The sequence below is a fragment of the Eublepharis macularius genome, chromosome 1 (assembly GCF_028583425.1).
Source record: "Eublepharis macularius isolate TG4126 chromosome 1, MPM_Emac_v1.0, whole genome shotgun sequence".
Lineage (NCBI taxonomy): Eukaryota > Metazoa > Chordata > Lepidosauria > Squamata > Eublepharidae > Eublepharis > Eublepharis macularius.
Window position 1 is genome coordinate 151,229,302 of NC_072790.1, and position 16,518 is coordinate 151,245,819.

A 16,518-nucleotide genomic window follows, 5' to 3' on the forward strand; every position below is an offset into this window, starting at 1 on the left:
GTACTCTAAACGTATAACAAAGCACATGTACATCTTATAAGATACACTACACCCTCAGAGTTGCAGTGTCATTTTTAGTCCGTCTTTCTCACTGAGACTCAAGATGGATTACACAGTATGAGATTAGTACTGTCAATTTCAAGGACATTTCCATAAACAATGCCATAGGGTAAATAAACACAATTTACAAAGACTCAGCATTAGTAAGCATCTATACAGAGTTGAAGAAATGTTGAAACACAACATAAGCAATTCTAGGGCTGAAATTAGACCACATGAAGCACAAGTAGCTCATAAGAGCACATATTTAAGACAACAGGTAGTATGTAAGGCAACATAGTAGTGAAGTCTATGGTCCTTAACTCATTAGTGGAGCATCTGAGAGCCTCTCCCAACAGTACAAAAGCCTTTTTGAATAATTCGGTTTTGCATTGTTTGCAGAAAGCTAGGAGGGTGGGGGCTCTCCTGACCTCAGACAGGCCATTCCACACAGAAAGCCCATGTATGGGCTGCTGTTGATTTTGCCCATGTGCAGGGTGGCACCTGTAAGAGACCCTGTTCAGATGAGCGAAGCTGCCATGGGGAACATAGAGAGGGAGGTGGTCCCATAGGTATGCTGGGCCAAGGCCGTGAAGAGCTTTGTATGTGATAACCAATACCTTGAACTGAGCAAGGTAGCTGGTAGGTAGCCAATGGAGTGATTGCAGAATTGGAGTGATGTTCATGCTCCTGCTTGCTACTGATAGCAATTGAGCTGCAACGTTTTGCACCAATTGGAGTCTCTTAGTTAATTTGGATGGGAGACCTATGTATAGTGCATTACAATGGTCAAGTCTTAATGTTACCATAGCATGGATCCAGGTGGCCATGTTGGCCATGTCGAGGTAAGAAGCCATCTTCCAGGCTAGAGTGAGGTTGTAAAAGGCATTTTTTTGCAGCTGCCTTAACTTGCTGTTCTAGTAATAGCACTGGATCCAATATAACCCCTAGGCTCTTAACCGAGTCTGCAAGGGTCAGATGAATTCCATTGAAAGTGAGGAGTACAATGTCCTTCAAGATCTCTGTCTTCCCAACAAGCGTCACTTCCATCTTGTTTGGGTTCAGTTTAAATTTGTTCGTTTTTAGCCATTTCACTACAGCTGTCAGGCAGCGATCCAAGATTTCTACTGCATCCTGAGGGGACCTGGATAGATATAGAGCTGTGAATGAGTTCTCCTAAAAGGCTTTATTTAAATAGAGGTTGAATAACAGGAGGCAAGATTGCGCCCTGTGGAACCCCGTAAGGTAGCTCCCATTCTGGAGACAGCTGATCTCCAACAGCTTCTGTCGCATGAGAAACGATTTAAACCAGTCCAAGGCACACCTTTGATGCCCACTTCTGTCTCTAGATGCCTCAACAGGATGGCATGGTCTACTATTCTACAGTACCTCCCTGAACAGGTGAACCCCAAAATATGGAAAACAGCAAGAGGGAAGAGGCATAGGAACTTGAAGAGCACCTGCCTGGTACACAGCAGACTGAGATCTGGACCTATGAAAAGGCCAACTGCTACAGTAACTGCTGCTTTGCTTGGGGGCTACCAACACTCTTGTTCTTTTAGCCTGCTTTCTGTACCACTAAAAACTGCTTAACAGATAGGCTTTGACCAGCAAGGCTATATTTACAATGGGCACACAAGAGAGTTGGCTAGATCGAGACTGTTTATTTGCTTTCAAAGCTCCATTCCTGATACTGTTAAAAATGTTTTAATTGTTTCACAGCTGTGTCTTTAATAGGGTTTGGTTGACAGGGATCTAGTCCCACATTCTTCTTACTAGCCTCCATTGCTTTCAGCATGGGACTTCTACTGGATGAGCAAGTCCTCCAATGTTTGTACTTCACCTTTTTCCTGTGATTCCTTCCATGGCTCTACACTCTTTCTTTCCATGGTATGTATGAGTTGGGTTGATATCAGGACCAAATGCCCCACTATTAGCAGGATTGTTATATACTCCATTACAATTGTTATGCTTGCAGTTTCTTGGTGTTGGGTCTTTTAAAAAGCATTTCCCCCCTTAGCTAAAAGAACCTAGGGAACTAACTATCTGTATCACTATCAACAATATGCCAGCATTCAGAGTTTAAGGAGTAAATGATAACTCTAGCAGATAGCATTACATCTTTCCACTAAAACAAAACTAAGCAAACCCAGCCTTGTGTTACCTTAAAGATTACTGGAGTTACTCTTTAATATCCTCATAATGTTTCTTTGGAGAGCAACCAGAACCAGAGAAGATTGCTTCAGATAAGAAGCGTAAAAAGAAACCATTTCTATAAACAAAAGCAACACATTCTTGATTGTGCGTCACCTCTGAATATTTCTATAGAGGTCCCCAAATTTTTCACTCCTTGGAAATGAAATGGTGTAAAATATAGAGTATGTGTATATCCTTAATGGCATTTAATAACTAAGAGTAAATATGGAGAAGACCAAAGGATAGATTGTGATGCCAATAAGATTTTACACCACAGTTATTCCTTTGATTTAACAAAGTACTTACATCTCAATGTGTTACTGAAGTCAGAATTAGCGTCCAATGGCAGTTTGTAATTAATTTCCCATGAGGAATATAATGCCTTTCTCATCCCACCCTCCCAACAAAGCGGGATCTGCTTTGAAATTTAAAGCTGTTAAATGTGTGGAACAAACATTTACATGGAACAATAAAAGTATGCAAGAGAATTAGACATACATTGTTATAGCACATTATAAGGTTGATAAACACAGAAACAAGAACAAAGCTAGATATTGTGCTTAAAGTAGCCAGTATTATTAGCTTCACTATTCACTAAACCCCTATAATCATCCCTTCTTCATCCATGGAGATCTGCTGAAAGGTGCTCCAGTTGAAGTACATACGGAGATAGAGTAAGGCCTTCAAAGTGGTAACCTCAGAATTGTGTAACGCCTTGATCTTTGAGTCCATCTGCACATCTCTTAACTCTGCAGAGTTTTGCAAAGTCTGTTAAAATCTTTTCTTTTTAAGCATAACTTTGAGAATGTTGCATAATTATGAATAATGAAAAGTTTTATGATTTAACCTTGCTCTAGCAATAATTTTGACTGTGCAATAGGGTCTTAGGGCGGGATAAAAATTTACTACTAATAATACTAATGTGACTTTGAGCACTGTATATAGTACTGGTAATTTAATTTAAATTCCTTATGTTCTAAGAGCTTCCATATCAGAAAAAAATGGATATACTGTGAGGATAGGAAAATATCCTCACAGAATATTCACTCAATATATACATATTCACTCAATATATACATACATATACAATATATACATACATATTCACTCAATATATACATATTGGAAAGCTGATGCATAAATAGTCATTTCAGAAAAAAAGAAATATACACAAATTATGTTAGTGACATAATTTTAAAACTAGAACACTTACAATGCAATTCTACACAGGTCTCCTTGGAATCCTACTGAAGTCTACTCAGTGAGGCTTACTCCCAGGAAAGTGTTCTTAGGATTGCACTGTTACTGGTACAACCAGCTGCTTCATTAATACTTGGCCAAGGCATCTGTTGTATGTAAACTGGTGTTGTTCTATTGATTAGAGATTAGGGATCTATAACTCTTGCCCCATAAAGACCTAGGTTGTATACCTTGAAATACAGAAAATCTTTATAAAACAGTATCTCATAACACCTGAATATAACTTTTCAAAGCTATTCTACAAACATTAATTATAGAAAAATTAAATAATTTTTAAAACTCTAACTTGGTAATTGCTATTACTTTTCTTCTATATTTGCAAACCGGAATTTTGCTCATATTGACCTGAGGTTAAAAATCCTTCTTTACAAGTGGGGCCATATGACCATTTGTGGAAACTGACAGATGGAAGAGGGATTGATCTGAATCCACTCCCTGTACCCATCATGAATAAATTGCTTACGCACAGCCCCTTTTACACATGTTCTTGTGCTCTCCCATTAGTACACACACATACATTGAATGTATTACACAGAAAGAAACATAGTGACTGGTAGAGGGAATGACTTTGCCCTGTCTCTCCACTCTCATACTTGCATGGATGGTGGATGAAGCATTTCCCCTTCAGTCACTTACCCATCCACTGGAATCCCCCTCCCCTTTACTCTTTCACCCATCTCTCCTCCAGTCCCTGCTATCCTACACTCTGCTTCTGTGCTCTCTTTTTAGTAATTGGGCACTGGGAGAGAACTATGAAGCTGTCGAGAATCCCAAACTGAATAGAAGTACTGGCGCTGATTGTCTTTGGAGAAGAATCATCTGACAATACACAATCCAATCCAACCTTCCATGGTACAGCAATTGCAAGTAATACCTAGATAGCATGGCAGGTTGCAAATCAGCACTCTGCTTGGTTGGAATCCCACTACTGCTATGAGCTCAGCAGGTGGCCTTGGGTAAGTCCACTTCTCTCATCTCCAGCTCTCCAGTTGTATTGTGGGGATAACAACACTGACTTTGTTCACCACTCTGAGTGGAGCACTAGTTTGTCTAAAAGAATGGTACATACGCATACTGTTATTATTATTATATCCATTGTGTGTGAACTGACAGGGGTGTGCATGCGATTTGAGTGCTTCTACTTTTCCATCAAGGACAGGTGCTTTTCATCATGGGTGGAGGCCTCCGACTCTGCCTTGCCCAACTTTCCAGTTCTCAGTCATCACCACATGCATGCATGCATTTAATGTTTTTAACAATTAGCTAGGTGATTTCCTCTGAAATCTATAAGCAGAGAAAAGAAAGGAATGCATGATTAGTCTATGATCATTACTGCTAATGTAGCCCTAGTAAATGTGAAGAGTCAAGACAAGTAATAAGAGAAGAATCACAGAGCAATGTTATGGATACCATCAGGGAATGATACAAGAATATGTAGAAGAGCCTCTAAATTAGTGCCAGCTACCCCCTGGGATGTACGGTGCTGGTGTAGAGAGGCACATCGTCTGTGGAAGCCAAGTGGTATGTCATGATTTATATGCAGAGTTGCTGTACTGTAACCACAGCTTAGAAAGCCTCAGTATCTGTGTAGTCAGAACTATGTGCTGTCCCTTTAACAATTGGTACTCATGGGAATTGTAGTCCCCCCTCCAATATAGAAGTTTATTGTAGGCTTCCTGTGAAGGTGTTAAAAGTTTATGGTCCTCTTCCTCCCTTTGTTCGGCATCTTACCCCCTCAAGCAAGGATGCAACAGCTATTATGAATTCAACGCTAGTCTACAAATAAATCTGGACCAATAAAGATGTATCTTGCTTCTGACTGAACCATGTCTCGTTCACTGTCTCTAACTGTAAGTAAGGATTCCTTTAAATCTGGGTTGAAAGAGGCTGCGCGTTAGAGCTATCTGGAAGCCAGCATCTTTCCCAGCTGTTTCCAGAATAGTAAATTCATGAAATGGCTCATCTTGCTCCTTCGAAGATCACAATAGTGAATTCATAGCTTCAAATGTTTTGCTCCTGCAAAGATTAAAAATTACATGTGTGCATGTCTGCATGAAGACGGGAAAGACAGCAAAATCTTAGCTCTCTCTCCTCCTGGCTGCATAAGGCTTCAAGGCTTCTCCTTTGTCCTGTAAATACTTCTACTGGAGCCTTTCAGTTGCTAATTCGACTGATCAGCCTGCGAGCTCACCTCCGCTAGCTGGAGAAGGAGATTCTATACAAGTTAAATAAGAAAGTTTGCATGCCTTATTGCAAAGAAAATGTTTCATGCCTTACAAGCCTGTTTTTTCTGAGTTAAATGTTTCTTAACTTAAAGTGGAGGAGAGCTCCGTAATGGATCAGCTCACTTACTCTGCTTCAAAAGTACCTCATGCCTTTGAATTGCAAAACAGCTTTAACTGCTAACGTATTGCTCTAAGCTGTGCTTCATGCCAGCCTACTCTTGTAACTCACGCTTTCTCCACAACCCCATCTGCTGAGCACACAAAGGGATTCAAACTCTGAAGAGCACACACGTTTGAAAAGCATCTCCAGAACCCAGCACTAAGCTGGGAAAAGTTGATGAGCGTAAACAGCTCCTCAACACAGAACCCTGACTTGCAAAGCTGCCAAGGGGAACCTGCAAAGGCGTGCATCATAAGAAGAGTAGGCATGGCTAAGGAGCACACCCACACCCCTAGTGGTCACTTAGAGCAACTACAACTGAATTCTTATAAAATTCACTCACTGCGCCCCCAGTGGCCAACCTCGGAAGTGCAGCCAACAATTCTGTTCTAAGCTATACAGAAGTCACGTGCTTGCACTACTGCAACAGTGCCACTGCAACAGTGCCACCCTAGTGGTCTGAAGTAGTACTGCAGCTTCAAAAATATATATATTTTTTGCCGCAATGGAAACTCCTGTGGGAAATCCGGCAGGTGAAGAGGACATCACTGATCCTACCAGCACACCCACTACTCCCTCCAATGGCAATGATGAAGCTGAGTCCAAACGTCCACCACGGAAAAGAACACTGACTCGCAAGATGCGAGATTTTTTATCCGCCAAGAAAGCAGAAAGGCTCAAGGAGTCTGAAAAACATTGGATACAGATACAAGAGTGTCTGGACAAACTGGATGTGGCTGATGTGGACGATCTGCACGATTTGGGAAGACTTCTGGCTAGCGAGTTTGTGCACTGGAAGGCTCATATGGAACACGTGCGTAGCATTTTGGATCAGCTGGACACGGATGAAGCACTGGCTGAACAGCGACACCTTCAAGAGGTGAATGATGCACAGGAAAAGCTCATTGATGACACCGTGTGCAATTTGGATAGCGCATCAAGGACGAGACTGCGAAACTTCTTGATTCTACCAGTGGTGAACCACATTCTAAAGCCGGTTCTTCAGGCAAGTCCAGCCATCCGTCCTCCACAACTTCATCGTCCAAGCACAGTAAATCAGCCTCAAAACGCAGTAGCTGTTCTCGTCATTCTAATACCTCCTTGCTTGCCTTGGAGGTGGCCAAAGCAAAGGCAGAAGCTGCTGCAGCAACCAAGAGGGCTGAATTTGCCAAGAAGGAAGAAGAACTGATGAAAGAAGCTGCCAACAGGGAAGCTCAGCTACGGAAGGAAGTTGCTGACAGGGAAGCTCAGCTACGGACACTCCAAAAGGAAGCAGAAGCAGCAGAGTTACGCGCCAAGGCGAAGGCCCTAGAGGATGGCTTCTGAGATTCGGATTCAGATCACAGCCAACCACAGCTGGAGGAGCTGGATCCAACTCTATGGGTACTGACCTATGTAGAAGAACAAAGAGCCTTCACAAAAGGCCTCGCCACACTAGTGCTTGACCCCACAGCTCCGGAGTTCAAACCAGCTGAGCCTACCCAGTCTATGCCTTCCATGCCAGCCCAGACCTTGCCTGTGCTTGTGGAGCCTCCACACACCCTGGATTCAGGCGTTCCACTCCGGCCTCCAGCCGCCATTGCTGCGCCCCCGTTGCCTCAGCCATCTGCTCCTGGCAGCCCAGCCTCACAGCCCACCGCTCCTCTTCTTATGCCTGTGTATGCACCTCAGTGGACAAAGCAGGACCTCGCTGAAAGAGGCATGCAGAAGTTTTCAGACCGCCCAGAGGACTACTTACTTTGGAAATCGAAGTTGCGTAATGCTACTAAAGACATGGGACTACATGCAAATGAAGAACTCACACTTCTAGCTGCATGGCTGGAACCTGAGTCTGCAGCCCAGGTGGACCGCATTCATGCAGCTAATGTCGCGGATCCCAAAACAGCCTTGCTGCTAGCGTGGGACCAGCTCGACGAACGTTATGGTGACTCATCAGAGCTTGAGGCCTCACTCATGAGGCGCCTGAACAAGTTTCCCAGGATACCCTACAACGAACCACGTAAACTTTGGGACTTGGCTGATCTTCTTACTGATTTGCAGGCTGCTAAGAAGAACCCAGCACTACCAGGGCTGGCTAGCCTTGATCAGTACTACACACAGAGGAGCATCACAGAGAAACTGCCACGCCCACTTCAAGATAAGTGGGGTGACACAGTGAGTTCCTACAAAAGTGCACATCATGGAGCATACCCTCCTTTCTCAAACCTCGTGAGTTTCATCGCCTCGCTGGCGGAGACACGTAATGATTCCCAATGCGGATATTACGCGCATCCCAATGAGCCTCGTGATGAGAGGACTCATTCTCGGGACATCAGGACTGCGTCTTCATGGGATACCAGGCACAAGCCTCCACAGGACTCCAGAGCCAAGACAACTGCTTCGGTGTGAAAAACAGGGGTCTCCACAACGCCTGCTGAAGCCACTGTAAGTAAACCTTCAACATCGAAGTTGCCAGCGCAGGCATCAGCACAGAAGTCGACAGCATGACCTACGTATTTCTGTCCACTCCACATGGATGGACACTCTGCAAATAGGTGCCCACTTTTCAGAAAGCTGCCACTGACAGTGAGGAAGTTCATGATTTCAGAGCTCAAGATGTGTTCCCATTGTTGCCAATCTCGAGAACATGCATCAACTGATTGCAAGACCCATATAAAATGCCACGAATGCAGCAGTGACACACATTCAACTGCCATGCACACGGATGCCACGCCAACACAGCCAGTTGTGCCTGACGACCCTGCCTCCCAAGGGGAGAAGCCTGTTTCGGCCCACTGCACTCAAGTGTGCGGAGCTGGGAGCAACAACCAGTCCTGCCATCAGATATGTCTCGCCAAAGTCTTTCCTGCTGGCCAACCCGAACAAGCCATCAAGATGCACGTCATCCTAGATAGCCACAGTACCCGGTCCCTGGTTGACCCAACATTCTTTGAGCTCTTCAACATATCAGGGAATGAACTGCCATACACCCTCAGAACGTGTGCTGGGGTCCAGCGCACGGCGGGGAGGAGAGCTGCCGGGTTCCAAATTGAAACATTTTCAAGCAGCTTTCAAGTAGGCTATGTGTTTGCCCTGTGCTAGAACTAGAGATGGCAGGGACTGAACCTGGAAACCTTTTGTGGGCTAAGTGTGTGCTCCACCACTGAATCACAACCTTTCCCCTGATAAATAAAGACAGTGGTTTGGGGGAGTATCATGGACCAAGTCAATATTGGTCATGATTTCTAAGGGATAGCCAACATCCATTTTGTTTTTAGAAGACCCAGAATAGGATCCAACAAAACAAATAATTAATCTGAGGAATCTCAGCCTATCAAACAAATATATCCCATCCACCACCTCTTTCCATCCAGCCTTACGTATTCTCTAAATGCTCTAGAGGCATTTCCTAACTGCTCTCAGAATATCCAAAGACGGTGTGTGTCATGGGATCAACTGCTCCACCCCCCCAAGCTATTTTCCTTAGAAGTGGTCTTTTTTTAAATATACAGTTGTAATGTGTACATTCACCTTAAGGCAGAGTGGCTGTCGTTCCAACTTCTGCCTTAGGTAAGCTAGTATAAAAGGTTCTACTCTTGTTTATCAGTTCCTGGGTTCTAGCTCCATGGGAGCTGACATTCATAGAAGTTAGCTCTTAGGACACAACGGTGAATCAAAGGAAACTGAAACAGAGCAAGCATGTCATATAGCAAAAGAAGCAAAGTTCTGGATTAGTTCAGTAAGGGGAAAAAATTAAATTTTCTTTGAGAAGACTGCTTTATATAAGTAGCTATCCAAAGGCAGGGTGCCTTGGAGTATTGATAATTCATTTGTTCTTAATCTAAACCAATTGCCTTAGCTAGGTTTGTAGTCTGGAAGGTCGGAAAAGGAACTCTCCAGAGTAAATCAGTGATTCACTCAACCACTTTTCCGTAAGGCATCTCTTTACACTGTTGCTGCTGCTAAATTATTCTAACAGCCAGTAACGCATAATTACTGAGATAGCTGTTAAGAAAACTGGAATATATTTTACCATTGCCACCTACATTCATTCTCTGGTGTTCTCTCCCTCTCCCTCTCACACACACTTGTGCACCAAATGAGAAACCATGAAGTAATCCCAATTTGTTTAAGATCTTGGGCGTGGGGGATGTATGGACAAAGGTATAAGACAAACTGTTTCGCTAGTGCAAATATATATAGACAATCTCGTCCTCCAACCTTTCGGGATACTCACGGATAGCATTCGTCTTGGGGGGCTACTGTTCTCTTGAGACACATTCATTCCCCTTCCCTTGCTCCAGTGGGGTTATATGAGACATCAGATCTGCATCGTAATAGCCCAAGGGACAAAAGGTCTAGAATCTCAGAAGATTCCGCCGCTCATTTGGAAGATTCTCTTCCGCTTTCCCCAGTACGAAGAAGCTGTGAGGGTGGAAAACCCCACCTGTTGATTTTCTCCTTGTTACATAAAGGTAAGGTAGAAAAACCCCGTCGAGGGAGAGGGTGGCACTCCCACCAGCCAGTTCCGGCTCCCCCTCTCCTCTCGCTGCTGCTTGGACTTCCATGCCACTAATCGTTGGCTACATCACTGTCTGCCCCTCTCTGTCTCTCTTTCGCGTCGTCTGCCTCCGCACGTCAACATGCAGTTCTTCTCTGCGCCTGGCGCGCCTGTCCTACACGCTCCCCCCGGGCAGGGTGTGGAGACACCACAGCAGCGCCTGTACACGCCGGTGGCCGGAGAGTGGCGCTGCGCCTCAGGTTTGCTTTGCAGAGGGAACCGGCTGCAGATCACCTGCAGTAGTGGGGGAGCCGCCGAGGAGCTCCTCCCCCGCTGCCCTTGTTAATCACAGCGCTCTTTTTGCGCCCCCCCCCCCTCCGCCCGCACTTGCACGGGGCTGCCAATCTGCTGCAGAGAGGGAGCGACACGGGCACCCAGAGCGGAGCTGGGGCTGCTGGCTCCGGGTCGCTCGCACTTTCTTCCTTTCCTTAGCGCTCCAGCTCAGCGTGGGTGCATCTCGCTGAGCTGCAACCGCCTCCTCCTCCTCCTCCTCCGTCCCCGCGGGGGTGCTTCCGCCTTCTGCTGCAGCAGCATCGCCGGCCAACCCGGGCATCCGAGGCAGCAGAGCCCGGGAGGCAAGAGAGAGCCATGGCTGAAGTGGGCGAAGGCGAGGACGAGATACAGTTCCTGCGAACTGTAAGCAGCTTCCTTTGCTTGCCCTCCAGCTTCTCTTACTCTCCCCCCTTCCCCCACAAAAAACTGCGGAGCGGTGTTATTGTTAGCAGCGGGGTTGAGGAGAGGACTGAGGGGCAGACGTTCTCGCGCCTTGCCTTCCGAGTGGGGCTGCGAGAGAGACTTTGCGCCTGGCGGGAGCCTGGGGGATGTCACAGATTTATGTTATCTCTGGGGGGCCAGAGGCAGCCTACAGGCGGTTGGTGAGGCAGGCGTTGCGTGACCGGCATCCCGAGTAACTGGCAAGCCCCCCCCCCGTCTCCTTCCCCGCCAAAAGGAGGGGAGGGGGCTGTGGTGGGAACCTGCTGAGGAGTTTCTCCGGCTCCCTCAGCTCACCTGGGGGGGGGGGTCAGGCGGCAGTTCCCGAGCAGGCTCTTCCCTTGGGGCTTCTCCATTACCCGAGCTTGAGTCGATGTTTTCGGGTACAGAGACGAAATTGAGTACTGTTGGACTTGTAGAAGAAGGGGTATCTTTCTGGTTAAGCGGCGCTTGGCACTTTTAGCCGCTGCCCATTTGAAACGCGCTCGCTGGGGAGCCTAGAAAAACAGTGGGTGCCCGTGGGTTGAAGTGACGGCTGTCGTAGCTGGGGAAAGATGCCCATGCCCAATGACATGTGTGGGCATAGGCGATGGCGGCGGGTAGGGAGCCTCATGTGGTGGAGGTTTATTCCCCCCCCCCCGCAGTTAACTGCAGAGACGATAAAATGAACTGCCTCCCCCCCCCCCCCCTGGTATAACGAGTCCTGTACAGTAACTATTACTAGCAGGTGACTAGGGGCAGTCTGGGCTGATATTACGTGGACTCTGAGTGAACACGATTCCCCCTGAGGGCTCACTTCTCTCCCTCCCTCTGATTTGTTCTGTGTACTGCAGATATTCCACTAAGCAACACTGCTCAGCCTAAAAGCTGCAATTGTGTCTCCTCTTCTGGCAAAAGCAACTATGAGGAGGAAAAAGTGGAGACATTCCCTGCTTGAAGCACTCTTAGTAATTTGTTGGTGTCCGCAACCCTTGTTCTTAAATTTGACATTTTAAACTGCTGAACCAGTGTTTTTTCTTAAATTTGGTCCTGTGCTAAATGTGCTTATCCTGGAATAGGTTTTTAGATAATATCTGCTTCTGTTGAGGTGTCCTGAGTGGTTTTTATGCACATAATTCTAGCAGGTTTTACAAATGATTGTAGTTGGGCAGATGAAAATGCATTTATATTGTTTTGGGAGTAATCCACTTCTGTATTGGATATTTACACACACTGGCAATTATAAGATGTAGCTTCCATTATTTCATGTATTTTTAAAGATAATGTAATCTGTAGGGAAGTGCTGGTTCTTAGCTAGTGATGGTGGAAGGGGTGACTAGCATGAAATAGGAGAACCATGCTATGCAAGTCATATTTGTTTTGTTTTCACCATTATACAGTAGCTGAAGATGCTGGTTTGGAAACTTCTGGTTTCTTTGTAAGGATTATCTTGTACAGAAAAGACCTGCATTCTAAATATATATTTACACTTCAAAAGCATCTAGTCTTTACTGGAGTTCAGTTATCATGCAGTGTTGACAATATAAACCTAGAAACTTCTAAATGTAAAAATTTTTGAGGTATTTGCTGGGACTATAGTAATCTAAAAAAACCCACAAAGGTTTATATAGGTAAGGCATTCTCCTTTTCTTCTGTTCTGATTGGCCCAAATATTCTGGAAAGCTTATGCAATTACATGCTTACTGCAGGTTTAAACATTAAATGAAGATCTTGCAGTGTTACCTGAATATTTAGCAGGGAAAAAGTAGTAACATGCATGCTAATGTTTCTGGACATATAAAGTAATGTTTCAGCTACAGCCCTGGAAGGCAGAAGTGCATTACGTAAAACCACTGTTTGTGTTATGTGTGTTGTACTAGTAGTAAAGATTTGGAAATTCTAGCCTGGGATTATTGTTCTAAAACCTTCAGAATGTTTCATTGGTAACATTAATGACCTTGAAGGGAGTAAATGTAAGCAGGGGGAAGATTGTCATGTTGGAGTCATGCAAGCCTGGGCAAAAGGCAAATCCCTAAAGGAAAGCAAAGGGATCCCAGGGATACAGCATTCTTTCCCTTCTCTAATTTTACATTTATTTGTTTATAACATCTATTGAATTTAACTATACCACAAAAAGAACATTGTGGTGGACTGTGATGCCTTAATATTATTTTTAAAAGTTATGTTGCAGCACTGTGATGGCATAAACTCATTCATTATAACATAGATCCTGTTGTGTAACAGTAATAATTTCAAGATATATTCCTTCTACTTTAAATGCATTCCTAACAATTATGGTTAAGCATCCTAGTTTTACCTGTGGATTCATTGTATGGCTTTGGACATGGCTTTTTACAATTCACTTCGTTTAATTTTTTTTTAAAAATTCCCAGGTTGCAAAGATAATCAGATCTATGTTGCAAACTTATTCTGATATGGTTAACAAATATTTCCACAGTGTTTCAATATAGCATGTGTGTTCTGAGAGACACAAGGCAAACATGGTTAATTATATAAAGATTGTTCAGAAGTACTTTGTGGTGTTACCATTATAGCAGCAGCACAGACTGTTAAATGAACAAGCAGAATTTAATTTGAAATTAAATACCTTTAACCTAGATTTTTTTTGTTTTACTAATTACACATGAGTTAAGTTGTTCATTTATGTAGGCCATTCATGTGACAGAACTGAATTGTAGATGTATCACTGGACCCATGATAACCCCAAAACCTACTGTATCCTAATAATTTGCTTTTTTGCTGAATTCCCTAAATAGAATTTTTGTAAGTACAGGTAGCATCTATTCATTCTGTGTCAAAACAAAACAAACAAAACTGATACATTCTTTAGTTACAGTAGTGTAAAAATTTGGGTCTGTGGAATGTACTTTTTAATATCCAGGCTGTATTTTCACTCATATCTACAAGATATCCCATTTAATAACACAACATCTTTATACACCATTATTATGCTACGTACATGACAATATATGGTACCTTGACTATCAACTTGGCAGGGCTTTATATACATCCTAATCCTGTACTGTGCTCTTTGGGATTCCCTCGCCCGCCCCCCCCCCACCTCTGAGCAGCCAATTCTTTTTGACTCTGTTGGTGCATCACGTTCATTTTCTCCAAAGACACGCAGGTACTGTAGCTCCAGCTGGACTCCTTGCCTGGACTCTGTTAGTGCAGTTTCATGGCTGGCTTGGTTTCATTCCCCCCCCCCCTCTGTAGCATGTTTTGTATTTCTGTTAGACATTTTTTCTTTGATTATTAAGAAAATAAATTTTACTGGTTAGATACAATGATGGGAAATTATTAACCCATGTATTCATTGGATATTGCCATCTTTGAAGCATTTGCTATGTCATGAGGAGATAAATAATATATAGGGGCACCTGGTCCATACGCATGAGGTTTATATTCTTATTATATTATTGAGCATATCTATGTATTTTGTTTATTATCCTAAACATACCCCTTTGAGTAAATTTTATTAATGTGCCTTCAAAATTCAGAGGCTTTAATTACAAATATTTTTTTTTTATTTTGACCATAACTAGTAAAGGAAATCTCATTTTAATAAAACATGATGAAATAATTGTGGCTGCTGGTTCAAGTTTGATTATTTGGAAATAAATCACTCTGGTAAAAACTCAGATATTTCTGAATGCACTAATCACTCGTTCTAAACTAATTTTTCTTAGAGTCTTATTTATTTTGACAAACATACCATATTTTGTTTTTACAATCATTATCTTTGAGGCTATATTTATAGTGCAGTCTTAAGCAGAGTTATACTCCTCTAAGCCCGTTGACTTCAGTGGGTTAGAAGGATATAACTGTTTATGATTGCACTGATAGTTTTGTGTTTTTCTTGTGTCCAAGGTGCACTTCGAATAAAATTAATTAAAGCATGGCTTTCTACAAACTAGCTACAAGTGTAATTTCCTTTTTTAAAAAAAGATTACTTATCCCATATGTTCATTTTTTCTTAAGGAGAAAATTTTGATGGTGTATTCTTTTATATGTTATGGATATCAACTTAGTTTGGAAATCTTAAAACGATCTTAGAACATTTGGAAACATTAGAACGTTATCTAAAATGTAGAGGAATTTCCACAGTGGTTATAATAGTAAATTTCCCTCCAATATGTAGTAATATGTTTTTGTTATATCTTTTTCTTCGGATAACAGGAGAAAAATGATAACGGAATAGAACTATCAATAGATATATTTTCAGACACTAAACTGCTGGATTTGTTTCTAGCGTATTTAGATAAGTAATATAACCCAATCTCTACTAATAAAATGAGCAGCCAGTTTCCTCTAACAGAATTTTCATATAATGATTATTTTGTTTACTGAATGAGTGAAGTTCGGTTAATAATACAAAGCTGCCCATGGTTACTTTGCAAGCAAAGCTGTACTCTCAGTACACATTATTCTTCAAATGGAGCCTTCTGGAAAAATTACACATATCTTTGGAAACATGTTTAAGCTGCCAGTATAGGACACCCTTTATTGAGACATTGCTGAAGAGTTTATCTGTGTGGTTTATCTCTTAACCTCTTACTGCTAAAGAATGTGAACTGTACATACTTCCTGAGATGCTTTTTTATTTTCACACTGGTTTTTACTCTGGCACTGTGAGAGCTAAATCAAATTTTTTTTGTATTTTAATCAAGTTTAAATGCTTGATTCAGCATTATCCAAAGAGCTGGGTTGTCATTCTGTTATTGATTTAGAAGCTAAACTGTGTTTGCCCATTGGTACAATGCATCCTGTTTTGCCAGCTCAGTTGGAAACAAAATGTATGTGTCATTGGTTCAGATTCTGCCATGGTCTCACAAAGTCCTAGGACTATCTATTGCAGCTAGTGGGTTTGTGCTAGAATCACAAAAGAACCTGTTTTTATTTTTTTTAAAATGGAACAAAGCAACACTCGGTAAAATTATGCAGTAGTGTACAAGGTCCTAGGCCTTACCTTTGGTGTAACTTGACAGCAGATCATTTTGGAAAGTGTGGCAAAAACATGAAACATACACAAGTTTTTGATTGTAAAAACTGAATGGAATGGAGATTGGAGATAAACATTGGTTTGTTTCCTTTCTTCAGATTTTATGTCATTTTTGCTGTGGCAGAGAGATTGTGATGTTCCTTTTTGCTTGTATAACCTTTGCCTGTGTGAGTTCTTTGGGGTGAAATTAGGAACAGAACTTGCAAGACAATGTAGGTTAATAAATTTCTTTAATTTGAAACCTTTCAACATACAGAACAATAGAACAAAATTTGTGATAGAGGTCTAACAGTGAAGAGAAACGTGCAGCAGATGATGTCTTCAAATTCAGTTACGTAACTGGCTTTGCTTCATACAACATTGTTGTGAGCAAAGTCTCAACTTT

At 42.7% G+C, this 16,518-nt stretch overlaps 1 protein-coding gene across 1 annotated transcript in view; it reads left to right on the plus strand.

The window, feature by feature from the left end:
- Positions 1–10,998: 10,998 nt before the first annotated feature.
- RYR2 (ryanodine receptor 2) overlaps positions 10,999–16,518 on the plus strand; it is a 720,715-nt gene continuing 715,195 nt past the window's right edge. The window contains exon 1 of the mRNA XM_054975163.1: positions 10,999–11,056. Coding sequence (XP_054831138.1) covers positions 11,009–11,056 — 48 coding nt within the window. The 5' untranslated portion in view covers positions 10,999–11,008. The remainder of the gene's footprint in view (positions 11,057–16,518) is intronic.